The sequence below is a fragment of the Hermetia illucens genome, chromosome 4 (assembly GCF_905115235.1).
Source record: "Hermetia illucens chromosome 4, iHerIll2.2.curated.20191125, whole genome shotgun sequence".
NCBI classification, from domain to species: domain Eukaryota; kingdom Metazoa; phylum Arthropoda; class Insecta; order Diptera; family Stratiomyidae; genus Hermetia; species Hermetia illucens.
The window spans coordinates 153,075-169,876 of record NC_051852.1 but is presented as its reverse complement, the minus strand read 5'-3'; the positions used below and the strand labels follow the sequence as shown (position 1 = coordinate 169,876).

Sequence of the window (16,802 nt, the reverse complement as noted above, 5' to 3'; positions counted from 1 at the left end):
AGACTTGATCTACTCCAGGCTCATTCGTACGACAGAACATTGATTTTCGCTATCCTTCTTCACATACTTTTTTGCTTTTGCTCCCATAAAGGTAACGAAAATAAATTGTAGGAGCTTTAGAAAAATTTCAAGCAATTTCCGCAAAGTATCAAATCTATGTTCAGGTCAGATTAGCATTAATGTTTTCAGCCATTGGTTGCCGATGTTGAAATTGAGAATAAGTTATTTGAAGTGCCCCTGAATTAATTTGTTTTTCTTGGTGTAACGGCAAACTGGAATTCTGAATTTTATTTTTATGGGAAACGATAATTGATCTTTAGAATCTTTCAAATTATAATATTTGAATAAATCAAATTAAAAAAATATACTCATACATATGTACATAGGTAAGCTTAAATTTCTACAAAAAAGAATCTGCGGGCATTAAAATATTCAAGGATAGTAGCGAATTATGGGATATCTGAATTTTATGTGCTTTTATACGACCTATTTTGCAAGCAAAATGCACTAGTAATTTCCATAGAAACCTCCGTATGTACCGCATATGTTAATAAATAATACGCCTAAAATTTTATCATTGAGCAATGAAGATGACTTTGATGCTTTTTTTTTGTTATGTTCATATTTACTGCAAAATATTGCAGCGAATAACGTAACATTCCGAAATGCACTAAATGAAAATACAAATTCCAGGCACCATCAGTGACCAAAGCTTCTCCTCAGATTGACAACAAATGGAGGTGAAAGGTAATCCATCAAAAGTACTCTTACCTGACAGCCGAGTTCAACTTGGTAAGGCGTCATTTATCATTGAATGGAAAGAACACCACGTCTGCGAACGTTCAAGCTGCTTCGACGAAATGTACAATACGTTTCAACTCGGAAATAAAATGAGAAAAAGATATATCAATTCAGGGTTTTGTATTAAATTTAGTAAAGTGGCAAAGCAACTAAAGCAAAAAATTTCATAAATAAACTGAACATTCATACTATTTTCCAAAAAAATATTGCTCTATTTTGAAGTATTATCGGCAAATATGTTCCACTAGAACAATCATAAAAGATACCGTATTTGTATCGGGTTGACTATTCAAAATTTATACCCCTTCATTTACATAAGGTATTTTAACGTTGGAAACAGCCCTACTAACATTCTACGTATCAACAATTACAAAGTTTCTTGTGTGTTGAGTTATAAGTTTAATGCAAAACCCTGAAGAGGCAGCACGGAGTGTTACATTCTTTGGCTTGTTGGGATTGTCCTTGCCGCTATCGTGACTGAATGGTAGGTGACCAGCATAAGGTCGATTTATCGCAATTTACCTTACAGGTTTTCTTGCTCTACTTGGTCATTTTGGGAATTTTCTTTCTTGCCTTGTTAGCTTTTCATTTATTTTCTCGTTATTTTTGCTTTTGGGAAATCAAATAAATTTATTTAGGTGAACAGGAGTGACTAGGGAACATATGCTGTTGCTGTCAGAATAAAAATTACCAAAGAAAATATGTTCATTTCGCATTGAATTCTAATGTAAATAGAAGCAATAAATTATAGAGCAAAAAAGGACATATTTCAATTAACATTTGGCTTAGGCATTTGAGTATGTCTCGCACAACGATTATTTGAACATTAGGGAGCCATGTTTATCCAAATAGCTTTTGTACATCCAATGAATGAAAGTTGTTGGGACTAAATAGTCCTACGTTGAATAGATATTAACGTTGGTATGAACACATGTGAACGGATCTACCGAATGGTGTCGTAGCTTTCAACAGTTAACCTCTTAATACATTCCATTCTTTCACATCGATAGAGAAAATGAAAAGGAAAGTAACGAAGCATTGCATAAATCTTAGCAAGCAGTTCTCCACTTAATAGTGTACAATAATATGTTCATAATTGGTTTCGTTTTTTATTCTGTTTCATTCAACTAGAATATTTGAAAATTGTGTCTTATCCAGTATGGAACGAAGCTTCAAAGGCTTCCTTGTTTCCCACTCCAATTTATGCATTTCATCTTCTTTCTGTTTGTTGTTATTATGTATGCTTATAGTAGATTTAATACTTTTAAGTTAAAGTAGAGTAATACAAAAATTGCAGCACGTATACTTTTTTACGGGGTGGTTTTTCTTTTAACAAAGTAAATTTTTCCTTAGAAATTATAATTGAACACAATTACTGTCACAATAAGTACGAAACAGGTCGGGAAACCGAGAGCTGGACGCTTCAGACATGGAGAGTTTTGCATTTCTTTATGTGAGGATCCTTGTGCATAGTTGAAAATACAAATAACACACAAATAATTTGCTCTAGAAAGTACACTTGGTCGATAATAATCAACATTATTAGCAAGTGTGCAGATACAAAAAATAACTGGGGAGAGTGACTTCTGCCTATATGGGACCTTAGAATTTCACTCATATGTCAATTATTTTTGTTAATTATCATGTCAGCATTTTATTTAAAACTGATAATTTTCAATTGCTATAACTTTGACTTTCAGAGTATATAATTGTATTTCATTGTGTACCATATCGATTGCGGAGTTTACCTTTGTTAGTCAATTTATCGTGAGGTTTGTTTAAGAAAACTGCCAAATTGAGTGTGTATTTCCTGTAGATGCACTTCAAAAATTTAAAAGAAATAATTTTTGCTTTTAATATTTTTTTATTTCTAACAATTTATTACTGCACCATTATTCTGAATCACATTAAAAATTCGCTCTGACATTGACGAAACACTATTGCGGGACTCTTCAATCTCTGTTACCATTCACTTTGCGAAGATTTCCTGTTTGAGCTCGGACACTGCGGCAGACTGTCGGTATGATAAACAATGAAATATAGTTTTGAGAAGATACTGTGAAAGTGGAATTAAGATCTGTTTAGGATTCTAGGAATTAGGGCGTTTTAAAGTAAAATTAGGGGCATTGCACCTGAGTCTAATATTGCTCTTCATTACTTCATCGGCTTTCATCTGCTTCTAGGATTTTGTTGATTCTGTATAGATAGAACAATTATCTCCATGCAGATACATATTTACGGTATTTCAAAATAACCTGTCGTAAGATTATTTTTGTTAAGGAAAAATAAAGGTCACACTTTGGCCAATTTATTGGAAGTGAGTAACGCGTCTGTCGCCATCAAACATTACTACATCACCCTACCTGAGTGTGAAATTCCCTTCGTATTACAAATTATAGTCATAAATTTCCTGCAGTCATATCAGAAATATGTACCGTCCTGCATAGCATACCTTGCGGTAACCTGTCGGTACAACACCAAACCTGGAAAGCTTTTGGAGCACTGCCTAAGAGCCGAAGCGCCATTATCGGCAACCGTAACATGGAGAATGAAATTAAAGTGCCCGAGATGAAATATGATTTTAAATATGCATATGAATTACAGTTTGCTGGGAGAATACCATGATAATATAAAGGACCCGAAAAAGAAAACAGTCAATAGGCTAGAAGGCATGAGAAACTCGATTCGTTAGGGTAAAAAAGTGAAAAAAAAATTTAAGGACTTCAGTGAGAATAATTGCTCTGAATGCAAGTTAACTAAATAATGTTCTATTTGAATGCGTTGGGCAAATTCTCCAAATGTCTCAAGTTAAGATAATACTTAACAAAAATAGACTTCCTTTAATCAAGTGACGATATTATGAAAAAAAACAATTTTTTTGTTTGACACACAATTTCCCACTCCTTCAATCCTTTAATCCCAGATTTGATACCATTATCGGAAACTACATAAACTTTCTTATAAATGGATATTTTTTTCAATTCAACTTTCTAGAAATTTCAAATCAATTTTTTATCTAAATTTCAATATGCATTGTTATAACGGTACTTTAAACTTACAAATATGCCAGAACAAGCCAGATACGCTGTCGAAAGTCTTCTAGATATCAATGAAAATGAATAGATCGATATCGGTGAAGGGAGGTGATGAGCAGATGATATGGTCAATGCAGGAGGATCCGGAGTGGAAAATAACCTACTGTCTGTCAATCAAATTTTCCAGGTGTTCCTTGATGCATTATTGGATTATTTTAGGTATTATCTTCACGTCGGCAGACAGGGGAGAGGATTGTCACACTCAGGGTGAGTGTCCTCCTTTGGATTCTAATGATCATCCTCTTTTTCTATTCTCTGGGAAAAGTTTCGGTTTCCCACAATTTCCATACGAGTAGAAGTAGTGGATGTGCAGAAACTGCAGGTGCAGGGATGAATAACTTTGCGGGGAGGCCGCTATGATTTCTTTTCTGTTTGGAGAGGCGATCTGTACCCGTAGGTTGCGGCGACTAGCCATTTCATCCACTAGAGACTGAACTTTATAGGATGTGATACAATTAAGAACCGTGGTAAAATGTTTCTTCCATCTGTTCAGCTTCTCGTCATCGCTGATGAAGGGTGGAACTTTAACATCCCTCTTAGTTCTTCGTGATGGGGTGTACAGTTTTTAAATCATTGCGATTCGCTGTTTCCGTTTCCCTGATCAGCGCAATAACAAATTTCGTTTTGTTATCGAACACACTACGCTGAACTTTATGGAATCTCGTACGGTATCGGAGTACGAGGGCGTGACGCTCGCCATCGCTCGCAACGCATACATTAGGTACTAGCACTGAGGAAGGAGGCACGTGGTCTCCGAAACGATTGTATGCGGGAAAAAATAAAAATCTTTACAGGATAAGGAAAAAAACCTATCTTTATATTTGGCATCCCTTCATGGTGCGACATGACTCATACCAAAGATAAAAACACTTTTGTATTGATCAATATTTTCTTGCGTACGGTTCAATATATGTTCTCCAAAGGGTCCTCCTTTCATATGAATGAAAGAAACCACAATTTGTGAAAAATGGAAATTTTACGTTTATTATAATTACTCGTTGTTTTGATTGACTCTTGTTCGGCGTAATCTACGTAACTACACCCTACAATCTGAACATGCATGTAATATATTGTTTTCATTCAATTTCCATTAGATTATGATTTGAATTACATCAGAAATGGGCGAAAGTTTACGACGTCTGTTTCGACGTAATATGTGTAAGACACTGGGGTTTCCTTTTGCCCCATTTAGACACTTATTCTGAGATTTTGTTACCTTACATCCTTAAAAATAAACTTGAGGAAAAGGGTTTAACACATCACGACTGGTGGATATAAAATGAACCCTTTTCAACAACCGCACTCTATTGGGAGTTTATTATATTTAGTTGTGGGAAAAGAAAACTTTACAAGGACCACCGCAAATTATTCCCAAAATATACATATGTTCGCGGCCACTTGTTACTACATAACTTGGAAGTTTTTGTATCAAGAATTCGCTTTAGTTACTGATATATTTCGCAAATTGAATTGTTCGTAGCTAGCGATTAATTCAAAGTTGTATATCATCAACACTAGTAACATTCTTATGCACATCATCGTGGTAAAAGGTTGTTATTTAAGGTAGATGATATTTCATAACATTAGCACATCCTGCTATCATAGTCCTGTTTTGAAAGAGAGTGAAAAGGAATTGTGCGGAGTGTGGGAATCACGTTTACCAAGCAACTAGGAAGCAAATGCCAGATTCTACAGAAATCTAATACTTTGGATAACAACTCAGAGAACATCTAAGTGACGCCACGCTTCCAACACTGAGCCTTTTGCAAAGTAAATGAAAGAGGGACATGAAAACACCATTGAACATAAAACGACCCTACGAGCGTTCTCCTATATCGACGACAAAATCATTAACAGGCATGCTAGCGGTAATGATAGATAACTTTGTACCAACCTGATACCATAGTCGCCTCCTTAAAGCGGGCATATACTGTGAAGTGCGTCAATTTTCAAAGTAATACAAAACCGAATAATGTTAACGAAGGAAATTAGATGGTATCTGAGAAAGTTGGTTGTACCATACATTGAAGCTATTCGGATGCTATTTTGCATCAGGAACATTTTGTACTGAATATGCTTTGATCAAATTAACATTGAAAAATAAATCTCTATGTGCGTCAAAGTTCTAATGAAAACTACATTCCGAATTTTCACTTTCCTTATTTACTTTATACATGTCTTATTTGGAAATAAAGAACATCTCCCTAGCTATTTGGTGTATTTGCTTCATTTTTTCTATAAACATTTCATTTGAGACTTTGTATCTATAGAAATGATGACCAGCTATGGGATATGCTCGAATTCATCATTTAAAGTTTTATTATTGACTCAATTTTTGGGACATGCCCAGGCTTCTAACGGACAAAATATGTAGTCAAGCGCTTTAGGCTATTTTTCTCATACGACACATTATTTGTGAACTCCAGCACTTATGAAAGCAATTGCCAAATCTTCGTAGGACAAACGCTGACATCGCCTACAGCCTTATGAATGGTTCCTGTCGATAGCCTAACATATTGTACAGACGATACGCAGAATTATTGTTGAGAATTTTAGAACATTCCATTTTACTTTCCCATGCCTAAAAATACCAGAAATTCTAAAAAAAATACTCGTTGAAAGATAATAAATATATATACGTTATGATTCTAATATCTCTGGAGGAAGGTAGAAAATAAAAATCAATCAAAAGAACAAATTGGAGTAGTAAGTTATTATAATCTCCGCATATATAAGGCTAGAACTTTATAGATTAGATTGGTTAAAATACTAAAGTAGTGAGAAAAGAGTAGTGAAACAAGTGAATTTTTTTTTGTTTTTTACATATTATCAATCATATATCAAGAAAGAATCCTACGTAGTGCCGAAAAAGTCATATTAGTCGGTCAAATATCAGTCAAAATATGTTGTTTTCGGAAAAAGTGTTTTAAGTTCTAAGTAGCGAAAAACTTCGGATAAGTTCGTCTTAGCCAGAAATTGTGCATCTTACCAACTCCCTGCGCCTTCGAAAGGTTACTTCAATATAATTTTCAGAAATATCCGGCGTGATAATTTCGGGGAAGGCCTCGCATGAACCCCTGGGTGTATGTGAGTCACGCTGCTTCCAAATTGCAGTGGTTGGTTTAACTGCAAACGCTTCACTAAAAGTCTGCTGGCTGATCAAGATTGAGGCTGCTATTCTGTTTGAAATTATATTAGAAAATTTTCTTTGGTTTTCTGAAGTCTTTCACTGAAAACTTTTTTGATAGCTGCCGATGCGACTAGAACATACCATAAATCTCATCTTTATCACCTCGACAATTTAAGCGATGGCGGATCATTGATGACCCCAAGTTATCTATGCTCCCTTGGTGATGGATTTCCAAAATGTGCTTGTGTTATGCGACCAATCTCTGGTCTCAGCTTTTCTACCCTTTTGTTAAGTCGAAACACCCAACATAAAAAGACGCAATTTTCCTGCGTGGAATTTGATAGTTTCAACATCTTTATCAAATTTCATGCCAGTAGGTACCACTTTGCCGGATAAATTACGTATAACAGACAGACAGTAATCCAACTTTTATTTTATACGGTTCTATTTTGGATAAAACGCTAGAAGCCATTGCATTCAACTTACTGGACTTACTGAGCATTCTAAGTATTGAGTTTTCATTAATTAATATTTAATTCATCTAAATCCTAGCTAAGTATTTATTCAGATTATTTTAGAGGTTGTCCGAATAAAGAGTGGACATTAAAGCATTTCAATGAAATATTCACCAATTTCACCAATATTCAAAACGATAAACATTTCCTGTATTGATTCGATGAACTACAATAGAATGAATAATCCATCAATGAAGTTTCCAGCATTTAATACAACACACTGTGCATATACATACTCGTATATAGTGTTACTTTTACCATAATATCTCTACATTTTATACCATGGTTTTCTATCGACAAAAACGCCTCAACTTAACAATCATCCCAACCTTCTTTGTGCAAAATAGATGAGAAGATAATGGGCAAAGTAAAAACATACAGAAGTGGGGAATTTAGGGAGACAACATGAAACTCTTGGCTAAACGACGGATCGTACGCCGTACAGCTGCGTTTAAGCTTCACTGGATTTTATAGCATGCCCGCTTTTCAAACTTCTCGCAACGTTCGCGGTCCTATTGACAAAGGACTGTACTTTAGGAGGGAAATGACGTAACTACCACACTTAAACGAAAGCGAGTCTAAATTTCGATAAGAAAAGCGGGAATGACGATGACCACCACCATAGGCTACCTCCTTATATGAAAAATCTCCCTCCTAATCTCTCACTGAACCCATCGCTCGTTGCACAGTACACCTCCTGGATATTTTGACAATTTCAAAAGATTGGCTTGTAACTCGTCGGTCGGGACGCGAAAGCAAAAATTGGTTAGACAAGAGGATAAAGTTGAGAAAATGAGGAGGTCGGGATTGGAAAAGCTTTGATCGAACTATAGGCTCTGTAATTTTCATTATATTGAAGAAATCATTCTGTTAATAGTTTTCATGGAAATGAAGTTGACAGTACATGGATTTGTGAGCGATAATAGGTATTCAATTCCATTTTCACAACCTTTTATAAAAATATTTGATATCTGACCAACGTTGTTAATTTTTCAAGAAGTTTGGTACGCAATGAGGTCGCATTCAATGCCCTGGAGATGCTCGTATCCATCGTTTGAAATGAAATATATGAATAGGTGATTATTTTTCATTTCGTAATCCATATAAGCTAAGACTCAGGCCATTTTCAATTGCGTAAATTGTATTCATATAAATTCATATACAGATACATACATATTTCACATTGATTTTATCATCCTCACTCCCAAAGCCTTAATTTTCATCAAACTTCTACTTCTGCTGCGCGAAAAAAGTACTCGCAAGATTGCGATTAAGAGTTCCTAAATGTTGTCCAGCCCAAAATGTGATAGTTTAGTTGAATAGTTTTGCTAAGCACGAATTTAAACAAGTTTTTGTAGTATCAATACTACGAAATAACCTTCATCATTCATTTACATCACATTTTGCGCATAAAATTTAAATGAATGAACTTTCCAAGAATCTATCGATTACTACAGAATCTTACATTCTTTTATATTTTAATTTCATATGTAATCAAGAAACATATAGATACATGTATCTTTTTTGTCCAATATCCAAATTCAACGTTTTTCCAATAAATTCTCAACTTTTTTTAAAATGTAAATTTATCAGTGGTTTCTGGTTATGGACAGCTCCGCATAAAGCTTGCTTGAGTCCAAAATAAGTAATAAGTGCTGTTAAGCGAAACGTTATACAAGTAATAATAATGGCCATTTGGTCGGTGATATTATGCTTAAAGCTAAAAGACACTTAATGTTCTGGGAAGAACAGGCGGGTGTAGGCTGAAAAGTGTATAATAACTTCCTTTTACATAATTTATTCGAAACGAGTAGCACTCTGCTAAAACGATGTTAGACAATAGTCTATCGCACACATTGTAACATAATGTACCCAAGGTAAAACCCATGGAATGTTTAAAATATAAGACAAGACAACGCGACAATGTTGGAAATTTAAAATAAACGGTATGGAGCAGCTGATATTGCTATAACGAAAATTTTGCTAAAATAACGTCTTTTTAAGGTTATGAAGGTTATTAAAATTGATTCAATATCGGTCTGTATGTCTGTCACACCCGATTTACTCCGAAAAACTGAACTTACTGTCTCGAAATTTGATGAGAACGTGTGTTCTGTGAACCCTTTACAAGAGGTGCCATTTTCCGTTCAGTCTAGACGGGGCTCCCCATACATGGAAAACACGGATACACATTGTTTTTTCACAGAATATGGTCATGTGTGGCATCGAATGAATGAATGGAACGAAAACCCCCTCAAGTTCATTCTGGAATTACTAAATATGGCACTACTATACGTGGATAATATAGGGCATAATTCTGGGAAGTTTCAAAAAATCTACCATATTATTAACAAAGTTATAAAAGGTAAAAGTTTTGTATTTCATTTGAATTTATTGCACACTGAGGTTTATATGACATCATCACAATATAAAGTGTATGGACGGCGGGACGCATGGAAACATTTAGTTTTGTTGAAAACAAAACCTTATTTAAATCGGTTTGCTGTCTTCTGCCACGCCCACTTTTCTGATAAATGGTTACACTTTTTGACATGAAATTTGCTGGAAAGGTGGCAACGGTGAACGCCCGCGTGTGCCATGAAATAGATTATTTAATAATGAATTTTAGGGGTTTTTTTTTTCACCGAATATACTCATGTATTATGTGGTATCAGATGAAGGGTCTCGGTTAGTACTTTCCGGATCAGGTATTAGTTTTGAAGCCGGTTGCGAAACGGGGGAGTGAGTGGGTATTGAAGGGGTCACTTGAATTACGAGCCATTTTTAGAAAGTACCCACCAGAAAAAATCTGAAAAAAACATGATGCTGCCCCTAAATGAGTGTTTTTTAAATCGCTTTTCTGAAACTTGCTATTTTTGAAGTCCGTATACGCCATAACACATATACTACTGTACCAATCGTTTTAAAATTGAGCACAATGCTTCTTCACTTAATTCTCCAAGTATCCCTGGGAGTATTTTCTTTTGTTTTGTTTAATATTTACTAAGTTTAAATTTGTTTAAAATGTTGGCTTCCAAGTGATACAAAAATTTGAAATGTGTTTCAGATGATTCTGTCGCCAGATATCGTGTACACAGCAAAACAAACTTTTTCCCAAGTGCTTCCGGAAATTCACCAACACTCGTTAAATTTTAAATTTTTTGTAATAGAAATTTCGGGAAATATTGTTTGATTGTTTGATTATTATATAAAAATTTACCAAATAAGCTGGCACTTTCTGAATCCGCAAAAAAAATCTTAAAAACATGCTATTTTTCCACCGAATTAGAAAGTTTCTCAAGTAAGATGAACACAAAAACTTTATACCCAAAGCACGCCTCTTCCAGTATTCTGATTTGTTTATTTCTCGTCCCCTTACCCCTTACTCTTAATTTTTTTATTTCTTATTGAAGTATAACTTCGTCGATTGCAAGATCAAGAGGAAATCTGAACACAAGGTGGAATAATTGACGCTTGTTGATATACAAATATTTTCCAAATTTTTTCTGTTATGCATAAAAAAATTTTCATAAAGTCCTCGGAGATAAGGCATATATGTATCATAAGTGTCTCAGTATGTAGAAATATTTCGCACTCTTGCAAGTGCCGCTGTGGCCTATTTGTTTACCAATTATAATTCCCCGATCATTTGTTATTTTGTTTTTATTATATTTTTCTCCTTTACATCTATGTTCGTCATGTCTTTTATTTAAAATGTCAGGTTTGTCTAAAGTAGTTTTGAATATTTGGTCACTACCTGCAAGTACTCCATTTTGTCGGGTCTAACTGCAGGCAATATTTTTGCTGAGTTTAGGTTGCCTTTTTCGCGGAATTTCCTTTCTGCACGCATATCATAATGGCAATGGCGTCGATATAAATTGTAGGAAATTGAATAAACGCGATGGTATACTGCTTATACAAGAAATAGTTAACACTCTTACAGTCAACGGTGCACACAAATGAGAGCAAAGTTTAGCTAAAAAAACAAGTTTGCAGGTTCGATATATATTGGCACCTTCACAATGATGAAACGGCGTATGCAATAAAGAGTAAAATACATCACACCCGTTTTTATATGCTCTATGAGTATGTGAATGTGCCTTTTTTCAAATAATTTTTCGATGTGCTTTCCACCCCAACTTCTATTTTATCTTAAAACAGCACTTTACGAAACTGCCTGTAACTAAAAACCTTAAAAACGATTATGATATACTCCTCCCTAAACCCCAATGACGGCAAAACGGAAATTGTAGGACGTTGGGATGAAATGTTTATGGGGGAGAAAGGAATTAAAATTTCACTAGAGCATTTCATGACAATTACGCTGATTACAAAGAAGGCTCGAGGCGTATTAAGTAAATTTAACAGTTGAGCAGCTTCTAGAGACCTTTAGTAAAGCAATACAGACACCAAGTAAAAAGCGAAATGCAGTGTAGCATTTAAAGCTTACAATTCACCAACAACACACAACATATAAAAGGACATTTCATGTAGCACCGTAGCCTGTAGTAGAGAAATTACCCTTCCACTTGACTATTATGAAAGTCGTCGCATACATATTTCTACTGCGCTTTGCTCAGCACTCATACACTGCTACTAAATATCGGGAAAGAAAGAATATTTCGAGAAAGTTTTGTTGCTGGTTATGCTGCTAGCACTGTAAATTGCATTCCCCAAAATCTACTGGTAAGGCTAGATGCACATGCACCACACGTACTTACGAGATATTGTGTGTGGGATATAGACGTGGGGAGTGAAGAAGCTTTTCTTTCACGTCCTCATTTTACTGTAAAGCTAACGCTCAAGTATATATAGGTCACGATGTGCGGGATTTTTTCTATTCTGTTCAGTTACTGGGGCCTAGGGAAAATGAAAACTATGAAGAATGTTTTTAGCACTAGTAGTATAGTTCCATTTTATCCGCTCCCTTTTGTAAATATAAAATGCAGTGCACTTTTTTCATCTAGTAGAAAGTAGCAAGCATATGTGGAAAATGTCGTCGTTTTTCAACATATATCTACAAGCTAAGTTGCTACTCCTACACGCTAAGTTATCTGTTTCGGAAAAATGTCTACAGGAAAATTACTTTTGCATATTATAGTGTCGGATTGTTTCCAGCGTACATTAGAAGGATATTCTCTTGAAATAAATATGACGATTATTGCAAACGAAATTCTCAAATGTAAAGTTATCATTTTATGCTTTATTTTAGCTATTTTAGAAATTTGAATTTGAAATTACATTTTTAAATACTCCTGCGATCTTTCTATACACATATTCGTATGTAGATATAAGCAAAGTACAAGTACAGTAACAAATTGAATAGTAAAATTCTAATATAACTCCTCGTTCAAATCGATAACAAGTCGAGAAAGCAGAAGCTGAACGCTTCGATTATAAAAGGTATCTTTTATGTCAAGAACTTTGAACTGATTGAGGGCTTTTAATAGATATCCGATATGACCATATTCTGATAAAAATACTGCAACCCCTTTCACATGTAAGAGAAGGCCCTCTTAAACTTAACGTAAACTCGTGCTACTGATTGCATGTAAAGGTATTCGCAGCCCACGTGTTCATGACTAAACCTACCCTGCTTCTATCACGAATTATCGCACCCCTTCGTATTGGAAATGAGACTGGAGCATTTTTTGGCCAATAGTGAATCATGTACTCTAGTCCTTAATAACCCGTTGAAAGAATTTGCTGGGTTATTTTTTTGGAACTAAGCAAACATATGCGTGTAATACAAGAAGAATTATTTCTAATTGCCAAGAAAGGTGGATTTTGTTTGCATGTCTGCTCATTTATATAACAATTTATATTCCCAGTAATGTCTTAGTCACAGCCACGGCTGAAACAGATGTTGGAAAATGTTCACATCCAATGTGTTAGAAAATTGCAGATACTTAACGAATGTGCAAAATGAATTAATTTAATCCCAAAGCCAACCTATTGTCTAACACCCATACAACTACAAAGAAAAAGTTTGTGCTGCAGCTGAGTCGATTCATTATTATTTGCGATATGTTACCGCATCACAATCCAATAGCACGCGGATATATACGAATAAAAAACAAAATAATATGGTAAATATGTTCGTATCAAATGTCTAGCTTGAATGCCGATTAAGTAACGATGAAAACCGGATCGTTAGTGTTTCCAAGCTTTCTTTTACGATTCCGACCAGTCTTAAAACGGCTTGATAAGCAACAAGATGTGAAACAGAAGCTTCATATCTATGTATGTATGTATATCGTTAATACGATAAGTTTAAGATATTGTATTCCAGAGTGATCATACTAGTTTTTCTTTCCATGCGGTAGTTCCGAAAATAAAATAACGTTTTTCGTATTTTCTCGTTCATTTCAGGTTGAAATTGTTTTCAGTCAGTGCGTTGCTCGATTTCGAGGCGACGATAAAAGTGACCGTTGCGTGGCGTGCAGGCTCCCGGTTAAGTTCCCACTAAAGCAATGCCGATCAAATCCTTTTAAGAAACGCGTTATAAGGAACAAATGCAACAAATTGACGGGTGTATTCCTACTTGACGTAACTTAAAAATAATACGTATGTTTGTTAGGGGGAAGTCCGTTTCAAAAAAAATCCTAACGTCATTGGCTGTAATTTCGAAGTACATCCCGACTTAGTGAATTCTACCTGCCGGAGTCGACTTATCAGATTCATTTAAATTATTAACCCCCAAGGCTTGATAATGAATTTACGGAACTGTACGAAACGACATGACTTTGGATGTAATAACAAATCAGCAAGAAAAGCAGTACGAGAACAATTATCGCTATCATCAGCATCTGCAGGCACATCAGCAAAAAAAATGTCGACCACGTGTCAAGATAAAATCTTCATTAATAACTTCCGGACTAAACCACGAGGCGAGAAAAGATGGTTCCTAGGGGATTTTAATAAATTGTATAGTATTTTTTTATTCGTAATATTATTTGTCAGTTACCAATATGTGGAAGTTGTGCAGTGCGCTGGAAATAATTCCAACAATATTGACGTTGCTGAGAATGTGGTAACACTGCACAGTGTTATGCCCGAAAGTGAAAACATAAGTAACAGCAACAAAGATAACAACGAATTTTTAAACAAACCACACGTTCTTGATGTGAATAATTTTCATGACGTGACATTCAGTGATGTGAACTTAAATGACGAAAATTATAATATCGAAAGTAATAGTGTTAAGCGCTACTCTAATAGTACAGTAAAAATCAACACGAATAGTATACGTAAGCCTGCAATTTATTTAAATGAATTTGCTGTCTATATACCGGCTGGCCAAGATGTAGCTGATAGCATCGCATCGAAACATGGATTTGTAAATATGGGACAGGTAAGTGATGGCAAATTATTTTCCTTGAAGTTATTATGTACATAGATATGAATCTGACATTATCCAGTTTTATTCTTGAATTAAAAAAAGATAGAATCATTCTAAACGCTTCATATCATCCAGCAACCAGTTTGCCTCTAGGTAATTCAAATGTGTTGCATTGTTTGTTTAAATTTAATCTGAACCTTTGTTGAAGGAGTGCTCACATAAATGATGGGAGACGGGCAGTCTGATTGCCAACCAAGTTGCAAGTTGCACGTCTGTCAAAAAATGTTGTACCTTGTGAGCGGAGCCTGAAATTGGCTACCAAGTTGCACTGTTTGCAATGTAGTTTACATCTTGATTTTCAACTGCAGTATAGTAAAGCAGCAACAACAGCGTTTCATCGCCCAATCTCTATTCTTGAAAATCTTAGAACCTAATTAAGTTGCTTGGCTTCCAAATAAATCCCAACTTGGTTGGTCGCCTATTAAAAGTCTCGGGATATTAGGATGTTCAAAAGTTGTTCACGAAGATTTCCATCTAAATTCTTCTAGAGGTTTCTACCTTTCTGCAGATAGTATCCTTTTTAATTTTTATTTATGGTATCTCTTTTTCGTCATGAAAGGAGAAAAGGTTAGATAAGTAATCAGCTTTTACTAAAGTTTTATACCTGGAATTCTTGGTCGTTACTCACACTCTGTCAAGTAAAGAAAATTTTTTTTTCAATTTCCTTCTGCTTTGCTATATTTCCGCAACTGTTTTTACATGCATTTCTCTAATGATACAAGGAAATTAAACTCTCACTGTACATTGATTAGGCAAATTCAAGTAAGAAAAATATTAGAGGACAAATGAAACAATTTCTCGAATCATCAAGTACAGCCGTGGGAAGGAAAACTAACGCTTTGGAAGGCGAAGGTCTTGCAATTGAACTGCCATAAAAGAAGACAATCATATCTGTTATTGTCCATAAGCTTTTTTGCTGAATGCTGATGCATTTCAATCCAACTTATATATTAATGAAACTATAACATACACCCACTTATTTATATGTGGAGTCAATGCTGTGCTAAAATGAACCGCGTAATCTTTATTACTTCCGAGTAACCTTAAATTTTTTGGTTAGTATAAAATGTTCATTTTACAAGAAATCTTGAAAATTGCACCAATTTGCTTTGGCAACATATCCGTTCAATAAATCGATGCTTCATTTTTAAAACAGTTTTCCAAATTCTTCGCATATCCGAAGCGGAAAAGTGCACTATCTAAAACGGAAAGACTAGGGATAATAAATCAAATTCCATTTGAGTTCAAACTCCTATAATGCCTCCAGCTACTCCTGAGTATCCCCGTCTATCCTATCGTTTTGGCAGCATTTTAAAGGATAGCCCAATTTAACAAATTTGACATCTTGCTGAATTTCTAAGTATTGGATAAGGGGTGGAAACAGGGCAGCAACGAATCATTAATCTAAAACAGGCCTTTATTTCATTAGTTGGTTTAAGATTAGTGCGGAATTTTCCTTTACTCGAAAAAAATTCTTTCCCTCTTAACGCTCTACTTCCGATACTGTAATCTTTTCGTCTTAGGGGCTATATTATATATATATGTATCCCGCGGTACTTAGTTTGAGAATAAATTTTCAGGGTGGCTGATTTTTCGTTTTTATTATGACAATTTTTCACGTTTAATTAAAAACAAATTTTCTTTGGATACAAATAATGGTTAAATTGTCCTAATACCCTCTATGGATGAAAATTGTCCGATGGAAAAGTGGGACTTGTGGCAGCAAGTGAGAAAACGTTTAAGAATGTATTTATTTTCGTAATGTAATAATTATCGAACGCCCTCTTAATAATTTGCAGAACCAAAGCAAATGGTATTACGCTGACTTTACAGAAAATGAAATTCAAGCAGTCCTCGAT

General features: G+C 34.9%; 1 protein-coding gene across 5 annotated transcripts in view; it reads left to right on the top strand.

Moving 5' to 3' along the window:
* Positions 1 to 16,802, top strand: part of LOC119654731 (furin-like protease 2) — an 85,048-nt gene that overhangs the window by 37,170 nt on the left and 31,076 nt on the right. For 3 of the 5 annotated variants that reach the window (XM_038060259.1, XM_038060263.1, XM_038060260.1), the window contains exon 3: positions 13,914 to 14,895. In XM_038060259.1, the coding sequence (XP_037916187.1) occupies positions 14,254 to 14,895 (642 nt within the window). In that variant the 5' untranslated portion in view covers positions 13,914 to 14,253. Of the gene's footprint in view, positions 1 to 13,705; positions 13,789 to 13,913; positions 14,896 to 16,802 lie in introns of those variants that run through there. The other 2 variants (XM_038060262.1, XM_038060261.1) reach the window with 2 other exon arrangements.